General features: G+C 35.9%; 1 protein-coding gene across 1 annotated transcript; it reads right to left on the minus strand.

The window, feature by feature from the left end:
* Positions 1-410: 410 nt before the first annotated feature.
* On the minus strand, positions 411-25,446 carry map3k7 (mitogen-activated protein kinase kinase kinase 7). The gene is given in 18 exon segments (XM_051138309.1): positions 411-2,344; positions 4,505-4,620; positions 5,085-5,146; positions 5,691-5,754; positions 7,254-7,321; positions 12,405-12,485; positions 13,100-13,250; positions 13,339-13,445; positions 15,537-15,618; positions 15,725-15,855; positions 15,941-16,065; positions 17,107-17,235; positions 20,707-20,845; positions 22,729-22,747; positions 22,749-22,775; positions 23,993-24,058; positions 24,196-24,306; positions 24,700-25,446. Coding segments are annotated over 18 exon segments (1,746 nt in total). The 5' UTR covers positions 24,787-25,446; the 3' UTR covers positions 411-2,163.
* Positions 25,447-25,507: the final 61 nt, after the last annotated feature.

The raw sequence follows: 25,507 nt of genomic DNA on the forward strand, positions 1-25,507 counted from the left end.
TCCATTTTCAACATCATCATCATCATCATCATAATAATAATAATAATGTTTTTTGAGCATGAAGGATCATATGACTGAAGTAATGGTGCTAAAAATCAGCATTGAAATCACAGGAATAAATTACATTTTAAATATATTCAAATAGAAAACAGTTATTTTATATAGTAAAAATATTTAAATTATTTACTGTTTTTGCTGTACTTTGGATAAAAAAATAAATAAATAAAATACAGGCTTGGTGAGCAGAAGAGACTTCTGTTAAAAGCCATTAAAAATCTTACTGTTCAAAAACTTTTGACTGGTACTGTATGTATTTTTGTTTACATGTACAGCTTTATTAGAAATACGATTAATGTATTTTGTATTCATTTATTAAAGTGAACACCAGAAACGGCACAGACAGTCCCAAGGCGTGTTTACCTGTTCGATTTATTTCAAGATGCGACCTTCACCTGTGTATTCCCGTTCCCAACAGCTTAAGAAATCAGACATCTTATTTACAGCACATAGTACAGAAACTCATTATGAACATTGAACTCTAAGAAAAAAAAAACAAAATACACCACTTCACTGTTAAACAAAAAGATTTGCAGAGAACTCACTTGAAGATCTTGAACATCCAAATGTGTCTTTACCCTGCTCAAGATTTTCACGGTATAGTGAGCATTCTTTGAGAACCAGTCATGGTGGGATTGTGCAAAAACGTGGGTTGAGTTCGTGTTGGGGGAAACAGTAAACAAAGTGTGACATCTAAAAGAAATTCATACCTAATGTAACAATCCGGCTCTGATTTCTCTTAAATTAAGTACTGGGATGCAAAACTAGTGGTAAGAACGAAAAACTAGAGTGGGTCGACTGCCCTTATCGTGATTTCATGATTTCTGCAGCATATTGACAAGATCATTCAGACCAGACGACAACCTGTCCGCTCTTGATTTCATTCATGTTGCATTCGCAAGCTTTTAAAACTCTCACTCGCGTTTCTAAACTCGCATTTGCATCAAGCGTGCCACGTGTGAGCCGTCTCGTTGCCGTAAAGCAACAAAACAAGTCAAGTAAAATGCAAGCGATTCAACTCTAAGGCATCATGTGAACTAAAAATACATAAATCAAGTACAGAGAAAGGGCGACTTTCCCACACTTGCAACAAAAACTATGAAGCGGATCTCTGAAAACCCTGGATAAATTACCATACATGGTTAGATAAAGCAAAGAAACACAAGAATACTGAAGTCATGATTAAAATGCTTGTACTCACAATCACATACACTCGAGTCCATTTGTTTCGTTCTCTTAGAGCGATGGTTTTCAAACGGGATGGTAAAGAAAGCAGATTACAAACGGCATTTTCTCTTTAGGCCGCACATACACTCAGATCGTCCCTTGTTTGTTCATAAACAAGGTCGACATGCAAGGCATATGTAAGATACATCCCCCGATTTCAATCAATACATAACACTTTTTAGGGCAGACAAATCAAAAAAAGGAAACATCTAAAGCACTTTTTTGCATAAAAAGGGGTTAAAATGAAAAGTACACGCAAAGAGAATGGAACAAAATTATTTAAAACGATAAAATTAGCTTTTGTATGTAACTTTGCTTTCACATTCTCAAGGACCAACACCCAATCGAGGGGAATGAGGTAAACCCCACAGGGAATTCTGGGATGTTTCAGGAAGGGGAAAAACAAGTGACATTCATTTTACATCCTCCTTTTTAACATCATACTTAAAAGCCCTGGCGTAAAATGCAGGTTTCCTCTTTTGTAAATAAAATGCATTTGCTGGCTCGTTTAGATCTTTGAAGAACTGAGTTTATCAGCGGCCAACAGTCTTGTGTTTTACACCCTCCTGGCTTTAACTGTGGCCCTGCTATTGCACATCCTACTGGATTCAAGGGCACATGCAATGCAGCATGCTTGTGCAGTTGAGCGCAGGGTCTCGGAACGGTTTGCATGGGCGGAAATGACCCATTTCATACGGTTACCATCTTCGCAGGTTTCATGGTGGCGTAGGGGCATTGGTGCTTTAACAGGCAGAATAAAGGGGTTTCTGGGCCAAACTACAGATAGATAAACCACCCCAATGTTTGGACCGGGGAGGACAAGATAACGGGGACGGTGATTATAGAGTCAGTCTAGCTCTGCTTCTTAATGAAAGGGGTTCATGAGGTGCCCTGCCTCTTTTGCTGCTGTGCTCGGATCAGCTCCAGTTGCTTCTTGCACTGCTGGTAGTAGGTGGACAGACTCTTGTTCTCCTCTAGGAGCTTCTTGTGCTCCTGAGCAAGGCGACACGCGTTCTGCTGGTCCTTCTCGTCCTGGTCCAGCTCATCTATCAGCTCTTTCCTGTAGAGATGGACATTAGAGAAGACTTTGGTATCTAGTTTATACTGGTATTGTTATTCAGAGCAAATTATGCTTTACCACACACACATTGTTTTTTCAGTAACTAATACTTTGAACAACAACTGTTAAAGGGAACGCCGGGTATTAAGACTTGTATAGCTTAATATGACAAATAATGTCTCTTACTGAAAAACATAGTAGAGAATCCATGAAAGATTGACGTCACACATATTGTTTTCTATGCATTTTGGACTATGGGGGGGGGCGCCATTATTTCAGCGTCATAAAACGGTTGCACTCTGTGAACTATTGTTGCTAACTGTTGCTATTTTTAACAACTCTGCTATTTTTAAAAAGTGCTTACAGGTGGCGCTGCATAGAAGCGTATGCTTAAACTTTTATTGTCCACAGGCATCTTATCCCATTCTTTTCTCCTCCTCTTATCACTAGGAAAAACAGTGAAGACTCGCATCGCTTCTCTTGTTGTCCGACTGAAAATTACAACCAAAAGCCGTACAATGTGGCATTGTATCGGTATGGATGGGTACTGAAACCCGGTATTTAATTGGCCCCGGGAATATCGATAAGCTCTAACGCTAATGGTTCTGCTATCGGTACCGGAGAGATTAAGAAAATACACATACATTTATTATTGCTTTGTATACATTATATTGCCAGTTCTATCTCTCCAGAGTCACCAGCTGTTTGTATATGCAGTAATATTAGGACATGTGTCTACGATGCATTTTTGCCATTCGCAATTCAGAAGAAAGATTGCGCTCACACAGAGGAGCTACAGAGCGCACAATATGATCCCTGTTTAACTGTGATGAAAGAGGACAGAACTAAACAATCAAACATCTGCTTGCACTTTAGGCCTGTGGCTGTGATATTTTAAATTTTATTGTTGATTTTGATGTTAGCTTCCAAGGATCATAAAAAAGATGATAAGGTAAAACTATTCTTACAACTTCATTACCTTCACAGCGGTGCGCATCCGTTCCTCCTAAAACCCAAACTTAATGGCACAATTGGTGATTGTTGTAAAATGCAATCTTTACTGTTGATAAACTGCGGGACATGTTTGATAAAATGTTAAAAATCACAGTAATCCATGTAAAGCGACGTTGTTCCCCCAGCTGAACTGTGTATGTGCGCTCCAAAACAGACAAGCAAATTACACTTTGGGCTTTGAGTGTGCGTCCAAATGATCAAACACACACGTCAAAGTGGCTGGCTTGAAGAGTATTCACTAACACAGTTTATGTCTTTATAGCTCACTGAGTGCAACAATTTCACAACATCGAAATAATGGCACCCCCCATAGTACAAAATATGTATAAAACAGTGTTGTTTTTTTTTAACAACGTAAATCTTTCATGGGTTTTCTACTTCATACATTTTACTAAGAGACCTGATTTACATTGTATTAAGGCATACAAGTCTTAATACCCAGGGTTCCCTTTAAGGACATATTGCATTTCAATGACCATAATTCTAGACTGTTGTTTTTGTTGTACTCTGTGTAATATAATACAACAGGTGGACTATACATGATAGCTTTGTATGTATTTTGAACAGATACTTGCAATGCTTCAAGGCCAAAGATGAGCATCTTTATTCGGTTGTTTTTAGGCTAGTTATATCAACCCTGTTTTTTTTGTTTTGTTTTGGGTTGGACTATCCCTTCAATAAACAGTTTTGGTTCCCACTGAATTCCATTGTATAGTCATAGTCATTGTTTCCCACTTTTTTCCAAAATATGCATATGGAAACCAGTGGGAAACAATGTGTGTGTGTATATACATAACATACACAGTATGCACACATTATGTAAACGCTTATTTTGGACACGATTAATTGTTTGACAGCACTAGAACTTTGTCAGTTGTATTAGTTTATGTTACATAAAAAGGTTTAATTTATTTTTATTTTATTTTTTAATTTCCTATTAATAATTTCAGTGCATCTTCTCAATCTTCAGTTAGCTGCCAAAGTAACATTTTAAAATTTTATTTAATAAAGTTTACCATCTAATATTTAGATTTTAATTAATAGGAAATGAGTTCAATAGTTTTAGTTAACAATAATAACCCTAAGGAAACCCAGGTTCTTATTGTACATACTAATAATATGATCTGATTCAGATTCCTCACTTACTTTCTCTGTATAAGAAGAGCAATCTCTGTCTGCACCTTCAGGTACTCCTGTGCCATCTTACAGTGCTGCTCAAACACTGCCATCGATTCTTTGGAGTTTGGACATGGGGCCAGAGGCTGCAAACAAACACAGATTCATTCATTAAATGTCACCATTTGGCTAATTAATCTGAAATGCAAAAGTGATATTTATACCAGCCGTGGCCTGAACGCCAAAAATATCAAAATGCCTCACTCTCAATTAGCGGCCACGTATTTATAACCGAATTACACCATATAAATAGCATTAAAACTGTAACCCAGACTTGATTTAATTAGAGGGCTGTTTTTGCATCTTGGGAATATTTTCTGAGAGAATGGATACCACAGCTCCCTGGAAACAAAACCATCCACACCACAGATATAGACTAAACAGTTTCCATACAAGTGAAGTCATACTTCACAATTAGCAATGCACCAAAACGAAAATTCTTCAAATGAATTCTGGGCTGAAAACTGAAATAGAAAACGTCTGTTTTTGGTGGCCAAAATCAAACCAAATTCTGTATCGTATCATATCGTTCACATCTATAAGTATGTACCTGTAACTGATGGTCCAAGGTCAGGTAGGCCATGGGGATAGAGTTATCCGAACCATTGGTGTCTAAAAGAATGAGGAAACATCAGAAAATCATGAATTGAGGACAGCAGATCTACAGATTTATTCAATCTGTATTACAGGTTATTTATAATATTTGATCTGAAGCAGCCCCCCTACGCAACACTAGCGTTTTTGTAGTTTATTGTGTAATGCTGATAGTAAACTGTGGTAATCCGCAGAGAGTGAGAGTTCAGCAATAAATAGCTGAGTCACATCTCATTCCAGGACTGCGACTGTCAGAGAGAAAAGCGTCTTAAATCATTGATGATGCTTACGTAACGTCTGTCGCTCTGCCTGAGCTGTTTACAGTCACCGATACTGATTTACACACACAAACACACTGAGGACGTGAACTTTGAGGTCATACTGAGGTAACGCAAGCAGCGTGTTTAGAAATATCTACAAAAATGATACAGTGATGTAATTTCAAACATGCTGAAAGGTGTCACATAATGCAACAACTATAACCCCAGCTGATTAGGTTATTAAACATTTATACAATCCATTTTTAAATATAGATGTGTATGTCTGAGTGTTTCATGGTTACCTGTCCTGTCTGGTGTAATCATCCTCACACTGGGGCTGGATGATCTGCTATTGTTCCTACTGTCCTGTAATTGGTCAAACAATATTTCAATTAAAAAATAAAAAATACATTTATATTGACAAAATATTGTGGAAGATGACACTACGGATCCTAACATCAAAGGGACCCCATCAAAGTGTGCATATTATAGTCACCATAAGGAAGCAATACAGCCATCTACAATCATGTGATCATGTGTGCAACATCCTTACAACCTAAGGTTGTCTTAAGATTTTAACTGCTCTCACACAGAGGAAATTACATTACATTACATTAATATTTTTTAGTATGCAAGTTGAAATAAACCAGTTTAAGGATGCATTAAAATGATCGAAAGTGACAAAGACTTTTAATGTTTCAAATGATTTCTATTTCAATATATAATTCAATATAACAGCAATAACGCTTCAGCTGAAACAGCTTTCTTTTAGCTTTCCATTCTTCCTGAAAAAAAAAAAAAAATATATATATATATATATATATATATATATATATATATATATATATATATATATATATATATATATATATATATATATATATATATATATATATATATATATATTTATTTATATATATTAAGCAGCATAACTTTTTTCAACATTAACAATAATATTACTAGAGTAATGGCTGCTGAAAATTCATCTTTGCCATCACAGTAATAAATTACATTTTAAAATATTTTAAAGTAGAAAGCAGCTATTTTATTTATTTTTATTATTTTTTTTATTTTATTTGTTTTTTATAAAAATATTTCACAATATTACAATTTTTACTGTATTTTTTTTTTTATCAAATACAGCCTTGCTGAGCTTAAAACATTTCAAAAGCATTTTCCAACAAACTTCAGTGTTATTTTACTATTATTTGTGTAGTTTTAAAGTTTATTTTTAAATTAGCTTTTATATTTTCAACTTTCATTTTACTTTTAATTTATTTTTAGTAATTTTGTTATGTACTTTTCCTAGACGCATTAGTTTTGCATACTGTTTAAGCTTAATTTGTTTTTATTTTATTTTTTATTTCCTGTTTTAGTGCCAAATCAACAATTTTAAATGTTATTTTTCATCTAATATTTATGCTTTTTTACATCTAGTAAAAAAAAGCATATGAAAATGCAGCATTTAGGTGGAGAAAAAAAAAAGAAAAATGGAGAGAAACTCTCAACCGTCAACTGCCTAAACTTTGCATGAACTCCACTGTTTTCCCAAGAGTGCTGACAACAAGTGTGAGGGAACAGAGCTAGATGATGTTAGGATTCAACTGATCAAAAGGCCTCCTGGAGGAAATCTACACCCACATCATCTCCGTCTCCTCTTACAAAACAGATCGTACACCCTTTATTTTTTATTTGATAAACTATTGTGTCCTCCCAGTGCTTCATCAGATGTGAGAGTGCTTATTTCAGAAGATATGAATGTTACTTGGCTGTAAAAATGCTATCATAAAGATTCTATCACATCTAAACTTGTCCCAACTCTTTATCCACTGCACCAATGAAAGTGTAAAACTGAAGCATCCTACCTGACTGGACTCCGTACCAATGGCAGGAAGATCCTGCACTGAACTGCGTCTATGAGGCTCACAGGTTGCTGCAAAAAGAGACAGAGAAAGGAAAGAAAAGAGGAATCTGATAAGTCTTATTGGTAGTGTATGAGCTCTCGCCCCAGGGCTGGAGCAAGAGGGATGTGACACTCAGACAGCTGCACTGATTAAATCCCCAATACACTACCATGACAGCATTTCCACTAACATGGCCTTCACGTGATCAAACCCCTCACAAGGCTGCCCCAGCAAAACACACACACTCACACCTTACACCAAACTCAGCAGACCACACCTACAGATTCACACGGGCAGCTTGGCCTGCACTGATTGGACAGCTCCTATCACAAAATGGTTTTTTTGGCTTTGGAAGTTAATGATTTTGTATTTATAGAACATAAAGCAGCAATGATGATAGGAGCTGTACTCTCAATCATGACTATTAGAAGATAACACAAGTTTACCAAAGCCTAGAAACAAACACACTCTCATCGTAGGCACACTATAAATCAGGAAAGCATCTAGAATAGTACCAGCAGAAATTAAATGCAACCACTAAAGAAAGATTGTGACTTACTAAACATGATTCACTATATGTGCAGAAAAATACATGATGCAAATGATTAGGAGAAATGTTCCAGGTTATATACAACTTAGGCTCTACAAACATCATCTGTGGCTTCACTTCCAGAATAAAAAAAATTCCTGGTGATTTAATCACCCCCACGTCATCCAAGATGTTCAGGTCTTTCTTCAGTCGGAAAGAAATTAATATATATTAAAATATATATATATAAATAAATAAAAAAAATGAATGAATAGACCTATGCAATAAATATTTTTACTTAATTAACAAAACAAAAGAAAAAACTGCAACAAGTAGCTAGTATGCAGACTTTTGGTTCATTTTTGTACTGCGCAAAAGGAAGAAAGCAGCATTCTATTTTTCTTTATTTTACAAAAGCACAAAGATTTTATTATTGTGTATCTACACAAATAAAAGCAAACCATTTAGTTTTGATTATCTGTATGACTAGGAGTCGTTTCCACTGTTCAAAGGAAAAAAAACTTTTTACATCAAGTGATTGCTGTGATATGTCAAACAATTTGTTTTATGTGGATATTGGAATGTGAGTGAAGTACAAAACCAGGTTTACATAATGAATAATATTTTGGCATTCAAATACATCTCGAATACAGAAACATTTGGATTTGTGTCGTATAAGAGACCCAACATTAGTTTCAGTTTCGCTTTAGCCTAAATTAATTTGTTTTGGCTTGTTTATATAGCCAAGCTTCTTATATTTTTCATTCTTGTTCTTTTCTGAATAATTCTTTTAAATTGAAAGGATTTTTATTTTTTTGGAGGGGAACTAAAATAGCCTAGCCTGTTTATAGTGCTTGTAAACATTTTGCGTCGGCACCAGGTCTATTTCTGAATGTAAGAATAAAACTTAACGTTATAGGCCTACACGATTTATCTTTTTTTTTTCCTTAAAAATGCAATTTTATTTTATTTAAACCATCCAACAAACATTTTAAAATATTTTAATAAATTACTGAAAAAAAAAAAAAAATTAATTATCTTTTATGTTTAACTGACTGTATTAATCGGTCAAAATTCTCTCTCATTTTCTCCTCCAACTTTAAAATTGTCCGACATTTTTGACTTTCTTTGCATGTTCGCTTTGTAAACACTCGGTCTGTACTTCCGCCTACATCACGAGTGACATTTCCAAAGTAAATTGAGCTAGTGCAAGATGAGTATTTGTGGTTAAAAAGTTTTTTTTTCTTTTTTAGAAAACGTTTTGCTAGAAAAGACCCTTATTTCTCAGCTGAGATTGTGTAGAGCCCTATGTAGCTGTATTGAACCTGCAATTTGGACAGCTTGGAAAAATATGCTATTTTTAACCCATTGGCTCCCATTAAAGTCCACTATATGGAGAAAAAACCTCTAAATGCTCCTTAAAAACCTTAATTTCTTTTCGACTGAAGACAGAAAGACATCTTGGATGACACTGGGGTGAGTAAATTATCAGGAAATTTTTATTCTGCAAATGAACTAATCCTTTAAAACCTGAAGGATGAATTAAACTGACTGTCTATAGTCATCAGCTGTATGCCACAGATACTGCAGATAGTCCCTAATTTGCAGTTAACCAGTATTACTGCTTTAGATGTCATCTCTCTTAAGCAATGATATCAGTCCATTCAAGAACCCAATTAAATTAAAAATAAAATGTTACAACAAAAATGGTAGAAAAAAAAAAATTATACTCTAATGAATATGCCCTTAACTCCTCCTATTATTAATAATGATTGTCACTGATGAGGTCAGTTCCATGTCAAAATGATTATGAGAATAACAAAAATGATTGACAGGTTAAGAGCGTGCATGCAGGAGGGATACAATTCTGATGCAAATCAGATTTTCCTCATTGTTCCACCAAATTAATAACCTCTTCACCATGCAACTCCTACTTTGAACTATTTCTTTTTTTTCCCCAATCCACAATCCTTCAACGTCCCCATTTCCTTCAGCTTTATTAGGGATGATGAAGATAATAATAGCGATGACCCTCAATGTGAAGGAGATTTATCACAACCACATCCACTGAATTAATGAACAAGTTAATGAACGTGTGTGTATGGAGGAGGGAAGAACAAAAAGCAGAGCATTTGGCGATATCCTTTCTGCAGGCGAGACATGGACGAGCTAGTGTACGACCACAAAGAGAGACACACACACACAAAAACACACGCTGGCTGATCCTCTTTCACCTGCTACAAAGCCAAACAGGAAGACTGAGGCAGGCATATCAATCCACGTCCCCATTCCCACACATGCTGATCAAGTGAATCACTTTAAATCACTGCTTATGGGATATTTCTGATTTACTATCCTTGATTATTTTACAATAGCATTAAAAAGGTGCCTCTAGTGGTAAGAGGCAGAAGTCATGGGGATAGAGTGTGAAAATCATTGCCTGCAATTCACTACAATCAAAGAGCATAGAGAGAGAGAAAATTTGATTGGAATGGTTGTTACTCCAGGATCACTATTCGCCGTCAAATCTGACACAAAAATATTTGTTGGAAGGATTAGCTGGATATAATATCAATATAGAAAATGTAGCCAACTGATTGGAGAATTAAAAAACAAGGACATCTAATAATTATCTAGAGCAAGGGCCATGAAACCATGTTGAATCAGTTTTAATTTATAGGGGCCATTGGATGTCCATTTGTGGATGCCTAAGTTGATATGATTCTTTAGGGTCTTAATGAAAAGCCAATAACATACTTTGGTTAAAATTTCTCAGTGGTAGTGTAAAACAACACCCTTTTTACCTTGTCAAAAACAGCTCTGTTCACACCAACCTGTTTCGGTGCATGTCCCTTTAAATGCTAATGAGCTTTGCTCACCCCGCCCCTCTCTTCCGTGGGGTGACTAGCAGTTGTTTGAGAGACAGTAAACTTTAGCTGCATTTAGCTACGGAACTTGCTAACTAGCACATTATTAGGAAAGGCGATTTGCAAAGATTCATAACCCCTTACCCACTTCTGTAGGTGAAGCTGAATCACGAAAGATTTGCAATTGGCAATCTCATTGGCTGGCGCTCACCTATTATAGTCCCTGCTTTGATTTCAGCAAATCAGTTCGAGGGAACGCAGACAACGTGATTAATATTCATGAACCCAGCAGCTAATTAAGTGCATTTTTGTACTGTTATTAGTAGTAGAATTTGTAGTAGTTTTGTTATCTTATCCATATTATTTTTTCGTTTTTTCCCTTTTTTACAGAAACACTAAATGACAAACAATATATTAAACACCACAACCAGTCCAACAAGTTCACAACAAGTTCTAATTACTAAAGTTTAATGCTAAATTATCATAATATCATATTATAATGCTTAACTGACTGATGCTAAGTGCACTTTCAGTTCAGATATTTAAAAAACTGTGCCATTACAATGATTTATTGAATTTGATAGGTGTTTCTCACGTTGTCCCACAGCAACATTAAAATAGTGTAAAAAGTAATAAACACAATAATTACTTTCACTATTAATAAGTTACTTTTATAATGATGTAACTCAAGTTACTATTAGTGAGAAGTAACTAGTAACTATAACTAATTACTTTTTTAAAGTAACATGCCCAACACTGCTCAGACGTCAGGAGTAAATGACAACTGCTATGTTCATTATTACATCCAACAACAAAACGCCTCGATTGAAGACATTCTTGTCTACCCCTGCTCCAGCGCTGAAACAATGGTGGACAGTTCACAGTCAAAGACTAAAGAAATACAAAGATGGTGATAACTGCGTAATTGACTGCACATACGCATTGGCTGGTCTAGCCTGAAAAATGTTTTTTTAAAACGCTTTTTTAGCATTCAGTCATGTCAATCAACAATGCTACGTCATTCTGCCAGGAATCTCAGAACAGCCTGATTTGAGAAAGTGATTATTATTGGGGATTTAGGGGACAAAAAAAGCTTTGGGAGGATTTTTATCATTATAGGGTGGTTGTGTACACACACTGCCAACACACATTTATGTTTAAACAACATGTAAAAGTGAATTTTGTATCCAATGACCCATTTAAATGATCATCAGTGTACTATTTCCCAGCATGCACCACATCATGCACAAATCAAGCCAATTCTCTATTATTTATGCCACACCTTAAATTTCCTTAATGAATTATGATTAGAGAGATTATGGTTTATAAAGTTTTAAATTTGGATATTTTTCTTTACTCAAACACATCAATTTGTTTCAGAAAGCATTTATTAACCCTCTGGAACTGTGTGGAGCACTTTTTATGATAGATGGATGCACTTTCTTAGGCTCCAAAATCTGAACACCCATTCACTGCCATTATAAAGTTTGGAAGAGCAAGACATTTTTTTAACATAACTCCGACTGCCGATTGAAAACTCCGTTTTGGGCTCATTTTGGGGTGAACTATCCCTTTAACATCTTTTTCAACACTATTCCTTTAAGTCAGGGTGACGGGATATGAGACTGGAGTAACAACCTAGGCGTGCTTGTGCGTCACAGTGACGCCCTTCTCTGATTAGGAGCTGTTTGCTGGGAGCGCCTGGACTCCCGGTACCTGTGACGATGATCTTGGGAATGTCCAGAATGGTGCCATGTGATGCCGTTTTACGGTGACCTCGCTTAAATTGCGGACGTGCTGCAAAAACACACATACAGACACGCGCTTGTAGCGACGAACACAGGCATGCAGACAATGTGTTTACTGAGACAGAGAGAGAGAGACAGTAGTGCAGACAGCAAAGCAGATTGGGTAAGGGATGTCACTCCATTCTTCAGCTGCATGAGAACATACATGCAAACACGTACACAAAGCACATACATCAGTGCAGAGGCAGGAAGCCTGGTGGAACGAGTGACACATCAAAGGAGGAACGGAGATGCCATGCAGCTCTTTGTGTCTGATGTGTGTTTGGGTGCACTGGCTGAGGTCAGCGGTACACTGGGTACTAGTGCACGCACTATTCAGCCAGTGCAAATACAGAAAAGTGAGGTCAATGCCTACAAAAGGGACATTGTTAGTGGTGTGTGTTCTTTGTTAACATGTAATCCTGAGGACAAAATTGAGGAATAGAAAGGTGTGGAGTTTACAAATATATCAATATTTGTGTCTACTGCAAAAGAGAAAAAAACTCCACATTAATGAATCAACGTTAAATAAAATTGACTTGTATGTATGAACTATAATGTCATTGCCTCTAAATGAATTGCTGGGAAGGTATGAAAATTCAGAACTGAGGAGGCAAATGTTACCTGAAGGAGCAAAGGGCAATCTGTGCTCCAGTTCGGAGAGATCGGTGCTCATTCGTTTGCTGTCGGAGGAAGCCAGGCAATGTGGCCTGCCAGAAAGACTCTCTACACTGCCTCCTCTGGAGAGAGGGTGACCAGGCCTTAACGGGTCGCCCTGAAACATACACAAATACAAATTCTACTTCTGAGCTTTCTTGAAGGATGCTGTTTTTGTGTGGTTATGTAGACTATTGATGTGTTACCTTTGGTTTGTATGGGAACTTGATGGTGTCGTTGCTGCCAGGGGAGTTGGTGTGCTCCATGTTGATATCGTTCTTGTTGCTGGTACATGTGTAGTCTATATATGAGCCTGAATGAGAGAGATGCGTTATTTAAATGCACAAACTTTAAGTACAACCTCAGTACCCTTCTTAAACAACCTAAAATTCAACAGTATTTCCATATACACTGCAATTTAAAAGTTTGGGAGCAGTAATATCTTTTGAAGTGTTGTTGAAAGCAGTCTTTTATTGTTATCAAAAATACAGTAAAAAATATTACAGAAACATTATGCTCATTATTATTATTATACAAATATTACAATTTAAAATAACTCTTCTATTTTAATTTATGTTCAGTAGCTATTATTTCAGTCTTTACTGTCACATTGACCATCAAAAATCATTGATGCGCTAAAATGCTAATTTGGTGCTCTAAATAAAATTATTACTTTTGAAAATTTTTGTGGAAACTCTGATATATATTTTACAGGATTTATTTTAATGTAACATAAAAAAGAACAAATACTGTAAAATAAAATTCCAGGACTCTCAAGGAATTTCTTTTTGGATTTTCAAGGACAATCAGAGATCTCACTTATTGAACAATGTCTTCCATTTCAAATTCTTAAAAAAAAAAAAAAAAAAAAAAAAAAAAAAAAAAAAAAAAAGAGACAAATAGACATAAAAATATACTACTAAAGTATACAACCTTTTCACTATAGTAAAACCATGGTTCATTTTCTTAAGGGGTTTGTATTTTGTATACTATCTTTTTTTCTTTGTTTTTGTACTGCCTTAACAGTTTGATATTTTCTACAGTTTAAAAAAAAATAAAAAAATAAAATAATAATAATAATAACAACAACAATAATTACGAAATACACCAAAATCCTGATCAGAAATCATGGTTTCCAAAACATTACTCAGATCGGGGCTTCAGAGCATGGACTGCGATTCATTTGAATCACACCAGGCCTTTGGTGTGGTTTGCAAATTATGTGTTTCAGATCAGGATTTCTGAGTGGTTTCGCAAAATCTTTTTTCTTTTTTTTTTTTTTTTTCCTAACCAGCAGAAATGATTGAAACTTTGGTATCGCAAATCATTTGACATTTGATTGTGTATAGTGAATCATTTGATCATCGTAAGATTTTTCACAAACCCATTCTGATCTGAATCAAATGATATGCACCACCACGCAAAGTTCCGATCTAAATCAAATGATTTGCGCTACGCAAAGTTCCGATCTGAATCACATGATTTGTGATAGGCGATGTGAAGTCCCGATCTGAAACAAATTATTTGTGAAACGCCATCTGACTGAAGCGCTTTGAAAACAGTGAATCATTTTGCAACACAATGGTTTAACTGATTCAGAGTTCCAAAAAGCTCTGTTTCAGCCATCACTACATGCTTTTTAAAACAGTTACAAGCGATGTCGAAATTCAAAAAATGAATGGCTCTTTTAGCTTGATCTGTTTTTTTGTGTGAATTTTTTTTGTAGTGAATCCTTTGAAATTAATAACTGAAATTTGAATCAATCAGAGCGGTTCCAGTGTAAATCACTCAATTGATTTGATTCATCTGTTCCTCTTTTCGCGACTTCCACCAAGTTTATATGAAACTATCATATAAACATGATTTCATAGTCTACTTGACTACTTGCTTAACTCGATTGTTTTCTGACATTAACTCAAATAAGCAAAAAAGGTATTTTTTTAAATTGCGTGAATTTTGCGTTCACACATTTTGAGCACACTGTCTTTCAATAAATCAAGCACTTTCCAAGTACCTCTTGAGGAATATTGCTATTTTCAAGGGTTTTCCAAGTCAAATTCAAGTACTTAAAGGACTTTAAGCACCTTGTACGAACCTTGAGATCAGCATTTACTTGAAATAAAAAATTTTAATAAAACATTCTGTAACAACATAAAAGCTTTTATTCTTATTTTTGATCAATTTATGGCACACTTGCTGAATATTTTTATTTATTTTTTAATTAATAAATAACTAACAAAACAAATACTAACCTCAAACTTTTGAGCGGTTGTCTAACAGTGTGGAAAAATTCAGCCAAAGCATCTAAACCATTTGTTTTCATACTTGCAACATCAGAAAATTATTCAAACAAAATAAAACGAAATTAATATTTATTATTCAATCCTATTTTGTTATTCTGTACCTGTGCTGGCAGCAGAGTTACTCTGGCCTTCATCTGAATACTGATAAGGATACTGAAGAGGTTCTTCTGATCCTGGGAAATACTAGAGGGGAAGAGAGGGATCAGAATGAAGAGGCAGAATAAGATGCAGAACAGACAGGCAGAAACATTGGGATGATTTGCCAGGCATGCTGGCGGTGTGGTGTTACCCTCATAAGGTGGCTCATAATCTTCACTATCTCCTCCATGGAAGGCCTCTGCGATGGGTCTTTGGACCAGCAACGAGTCATTAGACTCTCTATGGGCTTCGGTAGGTTCTTAATGAGAGGTGGACGCGTGCCTACAGAAAGAAAGATGATTGAAGCTTCTAATCTTGAACCAAACGAGTTTTAGATGGGGCACAAAAAAGCACAAGTAAAACTTACCACGGTGCACAGCCCACATGATGCGGAAAGCAGGGCCACCAATTTCATCAAAAGGCTTTCGACGTGTGATCACCTCCCAGAGAATTATACCCCAACTGAACACGTCACACTTCTCACTGTAGTTACTGCCTGCAACACACACACACACACAGTAATTACCTTTACATGCTCATAACTTCCTGATTAAGGAATTTATACATTTATTGAGCATGAGACTATTTAAAAAAAAAATCTTGTGTACCAATATTCTAAAGAACATACACATTTTATATTTTTATATTTTATTATTTTGTGTTGTAGATCAACAATGAATTTTCTTTACATTTACTTATCACATTTAATTTTCACAATTCTATTTGCTAAATACAGTAAAATATAGAACAAAATAAACTTTTTACAAGGGGTCTGGCTCCTTTAGTAAATAATTAATTATTCTATGGTATGGCTGACATTTGCATCGAGCTGCATAAAATAATATTGATGCAAATGGTACCATACAACATAAAGAACAAAAGCTATTTCCCATAAGCTCATTTTCTGCTGTTCAGGGTGGGGGAGCCTTTATCTTGTCGGCCCTTTTTGAACAGATGAGCTAATTTCCTCTCATGCTGCCCTGGAGAGCCTTAATTGCTGCTCTTATTATTCTTAAATTACAGCGCCTCGCACTAGTATGTCTTTACACTGCCTTGCTCTGGTCTTCTGATAATACTGTTGTCAGTGCGGCAAATGAGCAGTGCTGCGTCTCCTCTGCTGGCAGCGCTAGTGTAGTAATAACATGGGATTTGTGCTCCTCCCCAAACAAACAAGATAACAACCTGCTCCTAATTGATGTTTCCTCCGACCCCCCTGACAGCCGAGTGCCCCTGAACGTGTTTGGTAAAATTGAAACCCATTACCGGTTGATTGCGAACGCATCCATTAAATTATAATAGTTTCATCTATCATCTAGACCAGGAACATCCACCAACTCTGGTTTTGGGGAAATATCTGTATGAGTGATAGTCAAGACTGAAATGGCCTGTGAGAAGTCAATTAATGAGAAACAGGAAAAAGTTGAAAAGAAGAATGGCATGCAAGTTGCCATCAAAATCATCTGGGCAGAAAAACAAAAACAGACCATTTGTAAGCCAATGGCTATACAAAAGTTCTTGGATAGTTCATGAAACTTGCCTTCGAACACCTCTGGGGCCATCCAGGCTGCGCTTCCCTTGTTATTAGTCATGTGTGTCTGAATGTCACACGCCGTCCCAAAGTCACAGATCTTCAGCACAGTACCTCCAGCAACCAGGAGCAGACTAGGAGCAACAAATATACAAAAGACAGTCATTTTTAGGCATCATGGGAGTACTATGGCAAAAGTGGTCCCAGATTAAAGGGATAGTTTACCCAGAAATTAAAGTTCTGTCATTAATTACTCACCCTCATGTTGGTCCAAACCCGTACGCCCTTTGCTCAACTTCGGAACACAAATTAAGATACATTTTAGATGAAATCCGAGAGCTCTCTGCCCCTCCATAGACAGCAAGGGTACTACCATGGTCAAGGCACAGAAGCGTAGTAAGGACATTGTTAAAAGGTGACGCAGAGGAGAAGAACTGTTGAATAATATTGTTATTTTAGTTTTCATTCAAACATTCTCATAGCTTCATAAAATTACAGTTGAACCACTTATGTCACATGGACCGTTTTACCCATGTCCTTACATAGGTGTGCCTGGACTGTGGTACCCTTGATGGTCAGGGAGCTCTTGGATTTTATCAAAAACATCTTGATTTGTGTTCTAAAGATGAACAAAGGTGTTACGAGTTTTGAACAACATGAGGGTGAGTAATTAATGACAGAATTTTCATTCTGGGGTGAACTATCCCTTGAAATCAAATGATTAATTTCACAATTTTATTTGCTTTTTAATCTATTAAGCATAATGCTTAGCCAGTTTAGCATTTCTACTCATTGCAAATCAGGTTGCAATAAAGCGACTATGAAACAATATTTAGGAGCACCATGTGCGAGTGACCCGATCAACATATTTGTGTTTGTGCTAAGGGGAGCTTCAAAGGTTTCTATGTGTTTTTGCAACACTGAGTAATGTACCACAGACATATCTTACGAATCCTTTTATAAACAAAGTGCAGACAGTGTGTAAATAAGAGATTCACTGTGCAGAGTAGAGAGCTTTGTTGATTATAATGGAACGTTGTGAGATTGCAATGTACTAAGATGAATGACAGCTTTTAATGATTTGTAAGGGAGTTTGTGAATGAGATACTGATTTAATACAACAGTTAAATAAACAATGTTAACATTAAATGACTTACATTGTCTGACTATAACACTATTGCCTACTTTTGCTCCATTTTGTCATCAAAAACAGTCTGAAACAAGTCACAACTGAGCCGCTGCGCATCTCAAACACAGCGGTGTTTCGTTTATGAATGAATTTGCGTTTTAAACAAATTTAGTAAGTCAACGATTCAATTTCCCATTCATAAAGATAGTCAGTTGCTTTATTCCTGAACAAATCAGCCGTTCGAATGAATGAAATGAATGATTCAGTAATTAAACCAGTCACTTGTCGCCACCTACTGACAGATTTAGTATAATTTTTAGTATTTTTCTAGTTTTTTTTCCGTTTTAATTTTTATCAACTCCTTTTTAAATGGTTAAATTAAATTATTAATCAAAGAGCATGTCTAATGAATTATTCATGAAACATACTAATTCACATCAATTTAATAAAAGTTTTTCCTATGTTTTATTGTTATCAAATTCGGTGTTTTAGCATGTCTAACTTTTTGAATGCACACTTAATTTATTCAAATTTAGTCTTAAAATAGTCTTATGAAAGGTTTTTTTTACCCTCAGAACTTCTGTGATGTGTATTTAAAATGTTCTGGTTATCAAATGAAGGCATAAAACAATTTCATTTATCTTTTAATTATTGAAATTTTAGTGACACTGACACTTTTTTTGGCAAAAAAAGGGGAATTTACTATTAAAATTAAACTGTGGAGGAAATAATGTGTGATTATACCCTAAAAAATAATGTTTATTTTATTTTAGCAGTAATAATAGTAATATATTTCTGGCACAATGTCTTCAAGTTAAACCAGACTTTTATTTTGACGGGTTGCCATGTCTACCTTTAGTACTTCTATGCTACCTCTTGTAGTACAAATTCATTTTGTTAATACTGATTTCATTTGATTGGTAATTTATTCTAATTCTACTTGTTATTCTGTTGTTTTAATTGGAAATTTTAAAAATCTTTAAAAAAAAATTGACATAAAATATGACATACTTTTAATAAAGTTAAAAAAATGCAAAGGTAAAAACAAAATTCCCCTGCAAATCACATTAGTGAGTCAAATATCACCTCATAACGGGAGGGCTAATTTTTGATCATATTATTTAATTATTGATTAGAAGGTGCTCATCAAATTTTGACCGTGCTCCTAAATTTTTTAAGTTAGGAGCACAAGTCCTTCTAAAAAGAAAAGTAAGCATAGAGCCCTGCTTATTATGATGATTTGGTGCTCAAGGAATGTTTTCTTATTTCAGTTGACTAGAAAGTTTTAAAGAACAGCATTTATTTGGAATAAAAATCTTCTCTAACATTCAAATTGTCTTTACTGACACTTTTGATCAACTGAATGCATCCTTGCTAAATAAAAGTACTGATTTCTTTCAAATAATGGAAAATAAATAAATAAATAAACAGAATAAACTGTTCTTACTAGAGGTCTTCTCGGGTCCTAAAATCTGTACCTGACATAAATTGACCTAAATTACTTCTTACCTGAACCCAAAGTGCATAAATTTATTGCTTTTAAAAGAAAAACCCGAGACAGACCCGATGAAATCAGACCCGAGTACAACCTGACAACATTTATTTTCGATATGCACAAACTGTTTACAAGAATTCGGGTCTTATCGGGTCTATTTGGAAAACGCACATTTATTTTAAATTACTCAAGGTTATAAAGAAGAGAAAGTAGAAGTGTGTGTTTATGCCTTGATTCTTAATCAACAATGCCAGCATGAGAACAGACATTAACCACATTGTATAAAAAAACACTTCAATTGGGAACTACTGCAATATTTTGAGTGGAAATGGAGGTGTACAGATGGTGGTTAACAAGTCACCAACTGCGCTTTAGTCCTAATAAGTGCAGTTTAAGCACTTCTGAATGGTAGGTGGCGGTTTGATGCCAGCATTAGTGAGCTGTAATATATCAAACGTTAGTAATAACCCAGTTCTTCCCAAGAACTTCATTCTCAGTGTCTGGGAGAGAAGCCAGCTGACCATTTCCATGGTGTGCTGCCAGGTCTTTTTACAAACAGAGCCTCATAAATAACCAGCCCTGGCCTAGACAACAGAATGCGCTGCCATGATGTAAGTGATGCAGCGTAAGACTCCAGAACATACACCCTCTGACACCTGGACCGGACAGCATTTTTGATTAATGGGAGCTCTGAATGATCCAGTAACGTTTCCATCACAGTCAGAAAACAGTCAGCACATGTAGAGTGAAAACAAACGGCCTGGTACACCTGGTATTAATCTCAAGCGATTTGGTCAGGGAAGACTCAGTGTAATCAGGTGCGTTTAAGACACTTATCTTTGAATAAAAGCTAAAACAAATCTTACACGACAAGGGCTAACTGTAACAAGCACAAGGGTGAAGAGAAAAAGGCATTCTCAGTTGTTTCCAGCAACATGATGCAAGACAGTGTAATGAGAGAGAAATGATTGAGGTGCATACTTGGGAGGTTTGAGGTCCCTGTGAATGAGAGCCTTTGGTTTCATGCCATGGAGATACGAGACCCCCTGAGAACACTGCAGGCACCAGCTCATGGCGTGAGATGCAGTGTAGTGAGGAAGGGGCTCTGCACCGTGCAGCACTGTCAATGCAGAAAAGTCATAAACACAAGCACACATACATGCTAAAGCACTCACTCGTGGAACAGCCTTATGTGCTTGGCCCTTAGCACTTAATATTACTATAGGTCCAGCTGTTAGGGAGCAAGTTTTGAACTAGTTTTGAAATGTTCATGTAAAAAGAAAAAAAAAAAAAAAATACACTACCAGACAAATATTTTTGAATAATAAGAGTTTTAATGTGTTTTAAAGAAGTCTTATCTGCTCACCAAGCCTGCATTTATTTGATCAAAAATACAGCAAAAACAGTAAAATTATTAAATATTTTTACTAATATATATATATATATATATATATATATATATATATATATATATATATATATATATATATATATATTAGAATCTATTTTAATAAATCATTAAGCCCTGTGAAGCCGTGGTTTACAGTGAATTTATAACAGCTAAGTGGTGTTGTTAGGCACGATGAGAAGTGGAATGCCTAAAACCGCCTTTGCTGTTATAAATTCACTGTAAACCACAGCTTCGCGGGGCTTATTGCTTTTATAAAACGGTTATTCCATATACATAGTAAGATTTTACCAAATAAAACAGTGCCAATACAGTGTAATGATTTTTATAAAAACATTATTCTTCCGCCAAACAATGTAGTGCCTCAGAAACCGTTGTGGTTGCAACCATAGATATGTATTGCCTCATTAGTTTCTATGGGCCGCTGTGTGTAAGCCGTCCGCCATATTGTAATGGTCAACTTGACGTCATTCACCATAGTAATCACTGAATATTCTAAACGCCACAATCCTGCACAGCTGTTGGTCTGCAAACTTCTAGTATGGTGAATGACATCAAGTTCACCGTTCCAAGACGGCAGATGAATTTACGTGCTTGGAGCGGTCAAATGGGGCATCTATACATATCTATGGTTGCAACAAAGAGGTTGGCAAGCAACACACAAACATAAACAAAGATGTATGTTTGTAGAGTAATTTTCGACACGGCTCAACCAATCAGAATCAAGGAGCGGAACTATCCATTTTATAAAATGTAATTTTTTTCCTGTAATTTCAAAGCTGAATTTTTAGCACCATTACTCCAGTCACATGATCCTTCAGAAATCATTTTAATATTCTGATTTGCTGTTAAAAAAAACATGCATTATTATTATTATTATTGTTGAAAACAGTGGAGTAGAATTTTTTTCAGGTTTCTTTGATGAATAGAAAATTCAGAAGAACAGCATTTACCTCAAGTAGAAATCTTTCGAAATTTTAAATGTCTTTATCATCACTTTTAATAGAAAATTCAGAAGAAGCATCCTTGCTAAATAAAAGTATTCATTTCTATAATTTCTATATATATTGTGTATATGTATTTTGTGTGTGTGTGTGTGTATATATATATATATATTTATTTATTTCAGATGAATGATCTTTGGATCTTTTTATTCATCAAAGAATCCTGAAAAAAAATGTACTCAACTATTTTAAATATGGAGAACAATTATAATAATAAATGTTTTTAGAACAACAAATCAGCATATTGGAATAATTTCTGAAAGATCATGTGACAATGAAGACTGGAGTAATGATGCAGAAAATTTAGCTTTGATCACAGGAATAAAACTACATTTTAAAATATATTCAAATAGAAAGCATTTATTTTAAATAGTAAAAAATATTTCACTGCCTTTGCTGTATTTTGGACCAAATAAATGCAGGCCTGGTGAGCAGAATAAAATTCTTACCGTTCATAACTTTTGACTGGTAGTGTATTTACTTCCCTTCTAGCTGATTTTGTTATTAATAATTCTGTGCACATTTTCAAAAGATCTTGTAATGCTACTGTGTGAATAAATTGTTGCAAACAGTAACTTAATAAACACTTACCATTATACAGTGAACCCCCCCTCTGCATATTCCATCACCAGACATACCTGCAGTAAAAAAAAAAAAAAAAAAATCGTTAAAGAAGTCCATTTCCAAAACAAAGATTCACGTATAATGTACTCACCCCTTGTCATCCACATTTACATTTACATTCATTCATTTAGCAGACGCTTTTATCCAAACCGACTTACAAGTGGGGAATACATCAAGCAATTTATCCGAAAGAGGCAAAATCACGGAAGTGCTCATAATACCATATAACAGGCATTGTTCAGAAATGTACAAGATGTTCATGTCTTTCTTTCTTTAGTCGTAAAGAAATTATGTTTTTTGAGGAAAACATTTCTGCATTTTTTCTCCATATAATGGACTGATATGGTGCCCCGATTTTGAACTTCCAAAAGGCAGTTTAAATGCAGCTTCAAAAGATCCTAAATGCGGTTGTAAACGATCCCAGCCGAGGAAGAAGGGTCTTATCTAGCGAAACGATCAGTTATTTTCATTTTAAAAAATACAATTTAAATACTATTTAATCTCAAAAGCTCGTCTTGCCTTGCTCTGCCTGAACTCTGTGTATTCTGACTCAAGACAGTTAGGGTATCGTAGTTTCTCCCTCAACTTCAACTCAAAATCATCCTACATCACTGCAGAAGTTCCGACCCAGTCTTTGCAACGTGAACATGCAAAGAAGATCAAAAACCTTTAACAAAAAAGGTAAAACAGTAACAGGTAAAAAATTTCAAAGTTGAGGGAGAACATGAGATGGGAGTTTTTCGACATACCCTAACTGTCATGAACCGGAACAAAAGCAGTCCAGGCAGAGTAAGACAAGATGAGTGTTTGGCATTAAAAAGTATATAAATAGTATTATTTTTATTAAAATAACCATTCGTTATGCTAGATAAGACCCTTCTTTCTCGTTTGGGATCTTTTACAACTGCATTTGGGATCGTTTGAAGCCGCATTTAAACTGCATTTTGGAAGTTTAAAATCGGGGCACAATATCAGCCCATTATATGGAGAAAAATGCTGAAATGTTTTCCTTAAAAAACTATTTATTTACAACTGAAGAAAGAAAGACATGAATATCTTGAATGACAAGGGGGTGAGTAAATTATTTGTAAATTGTTGTTCTGGAAGTGGACTTCTCCTTTAACCTTGTTACAAAAAAAAAAAAAATGGTTTGACCATAGCAAACACTTCAACAAGTTTCATGATCTCATGATCAAAATCTACTAAATCACAACATGTTGTAGACACTTACAGGGTTACTGCAGGAACCATACAGCTTCACAATGTTGGGATGATTTACACGGGACAACTGGCGAAGCTGGAACAGAGAAAATACAGAAAAATCAATCAATTTTTTTTTTTAAAATAAAACAGACTAAATATCTGTTTATGCACAATTTATTGTTTCTGTTTACAGCTACTAACATGAAGAAGTGAAACAGAATATGGCGTTACCTCAACAATGAAGGCATTTCTCTCAGATTCACTCTCTATAGTCTTGATGGCCACATCTCTGCCTTTCCACTTCGCCTTGCACACAACACCAAATGCCCCTCTGCCCACCACCTACAAAAAACACATGTACAAGTACATTACACCGAATGGAAGTACACATTCATAACCTTAAAGCAGTGCAGAACATTTCAAAACAAACCTAGCCATAAAACTCACAGATTATAGGAAAACATACCACAGAATGGCACCTAGAACCGTGTAAATGTGTTTCATAAAACATACTGCAAAGACATAATTCAGTATAACACACGTATTAGTATTTCAAAAGCAGTGTGCCTTAACAAAAACATAAAAATGAAGTTAAAAATAGAGATTAGGTGTACTGAGATACAATGTCAAGTGCCCCACTGATAGTATTAGCTATCAAGGCAATCTTAGCAGGACATTTCCACGCTCCTGTCAGTGTGTTTATTAACTTTATCACCTGTTCATCATGCCACTCACCTCTTCCACCTCAATATCAGCATAGTCTATTTCTTCAAACGGGTATACAGGTGGTGTTTCCAGCATTTCGGCGGAGAACATAGACATCGCTAGCTCGTTAGCCAGCTAATCATTAATACACAAACAACAGATTTTGTAGTCCTAAAACTCTTCAGACTTCACCACCGAATGGTTTCAGAATAAAAACGTAAACTGGAGAGCCTCTTCCATCGACACGGTCTGCATTAGACAGACAAACGTGTATGATAAGTCACTTTAAAAAACTTGTCTAGCGGCTAACGAGCTAACCTGTCAATCTAATCCGTTAGCCAGGCGGCTAAAAGGCTCCGAACCAGATTAAAGTATGTCAGACATGCCAAACGACGGAAAATTGTTGTCATTCAGAAGGGGAATACGCCCTAGGGTCTCTGTGAAGTACACTTAGGGGTATCCCATCGACATAAAAGCGCCGGCTGTTGTGTGTTAGCGCTAGGCCGCTAGTTGGCTTGCGCTGGTGCGGTCGATGGATCTCCCCTCCGCGCAGCGCTCACTCCACGACGCCGCTGCTGCCGCTCCGCACATCGGCCTCTCTATGTGCCCGAAAATACCGCTCGATAAAGCCTGCTTTACGTGTCCCGTTAACCAGGACAAACCATCCGAGCCATCGGACGCGGGGCTAGAACTTTACAGCTCTCGCCTCCATGGGCTCGTTTGTTTTTCTTGTTTTCTGCGGGGGTTGTTTGAGCTCCAGGAAGTGTGCGCTCTCTTGTATTGTGCCCCCTCTAGTCCATGCCAACTGAAATGTCTCCAAGATTGGAGTCAAACAAGG

Source organism: Labeo rohita, chromosome 20 (assembly GCF_022985175.1).
Source record: "Labeo rohita strain BAU-BD-2019 chromosome 20, IGBB_LRoh.1.0, whole genome shotgun sequence".
NCBI lineage: Eukaryota > Metazoa > Chordata > Actinopteri > Cypriniformes > Cyprinidae > Labeo > Labeo rohita.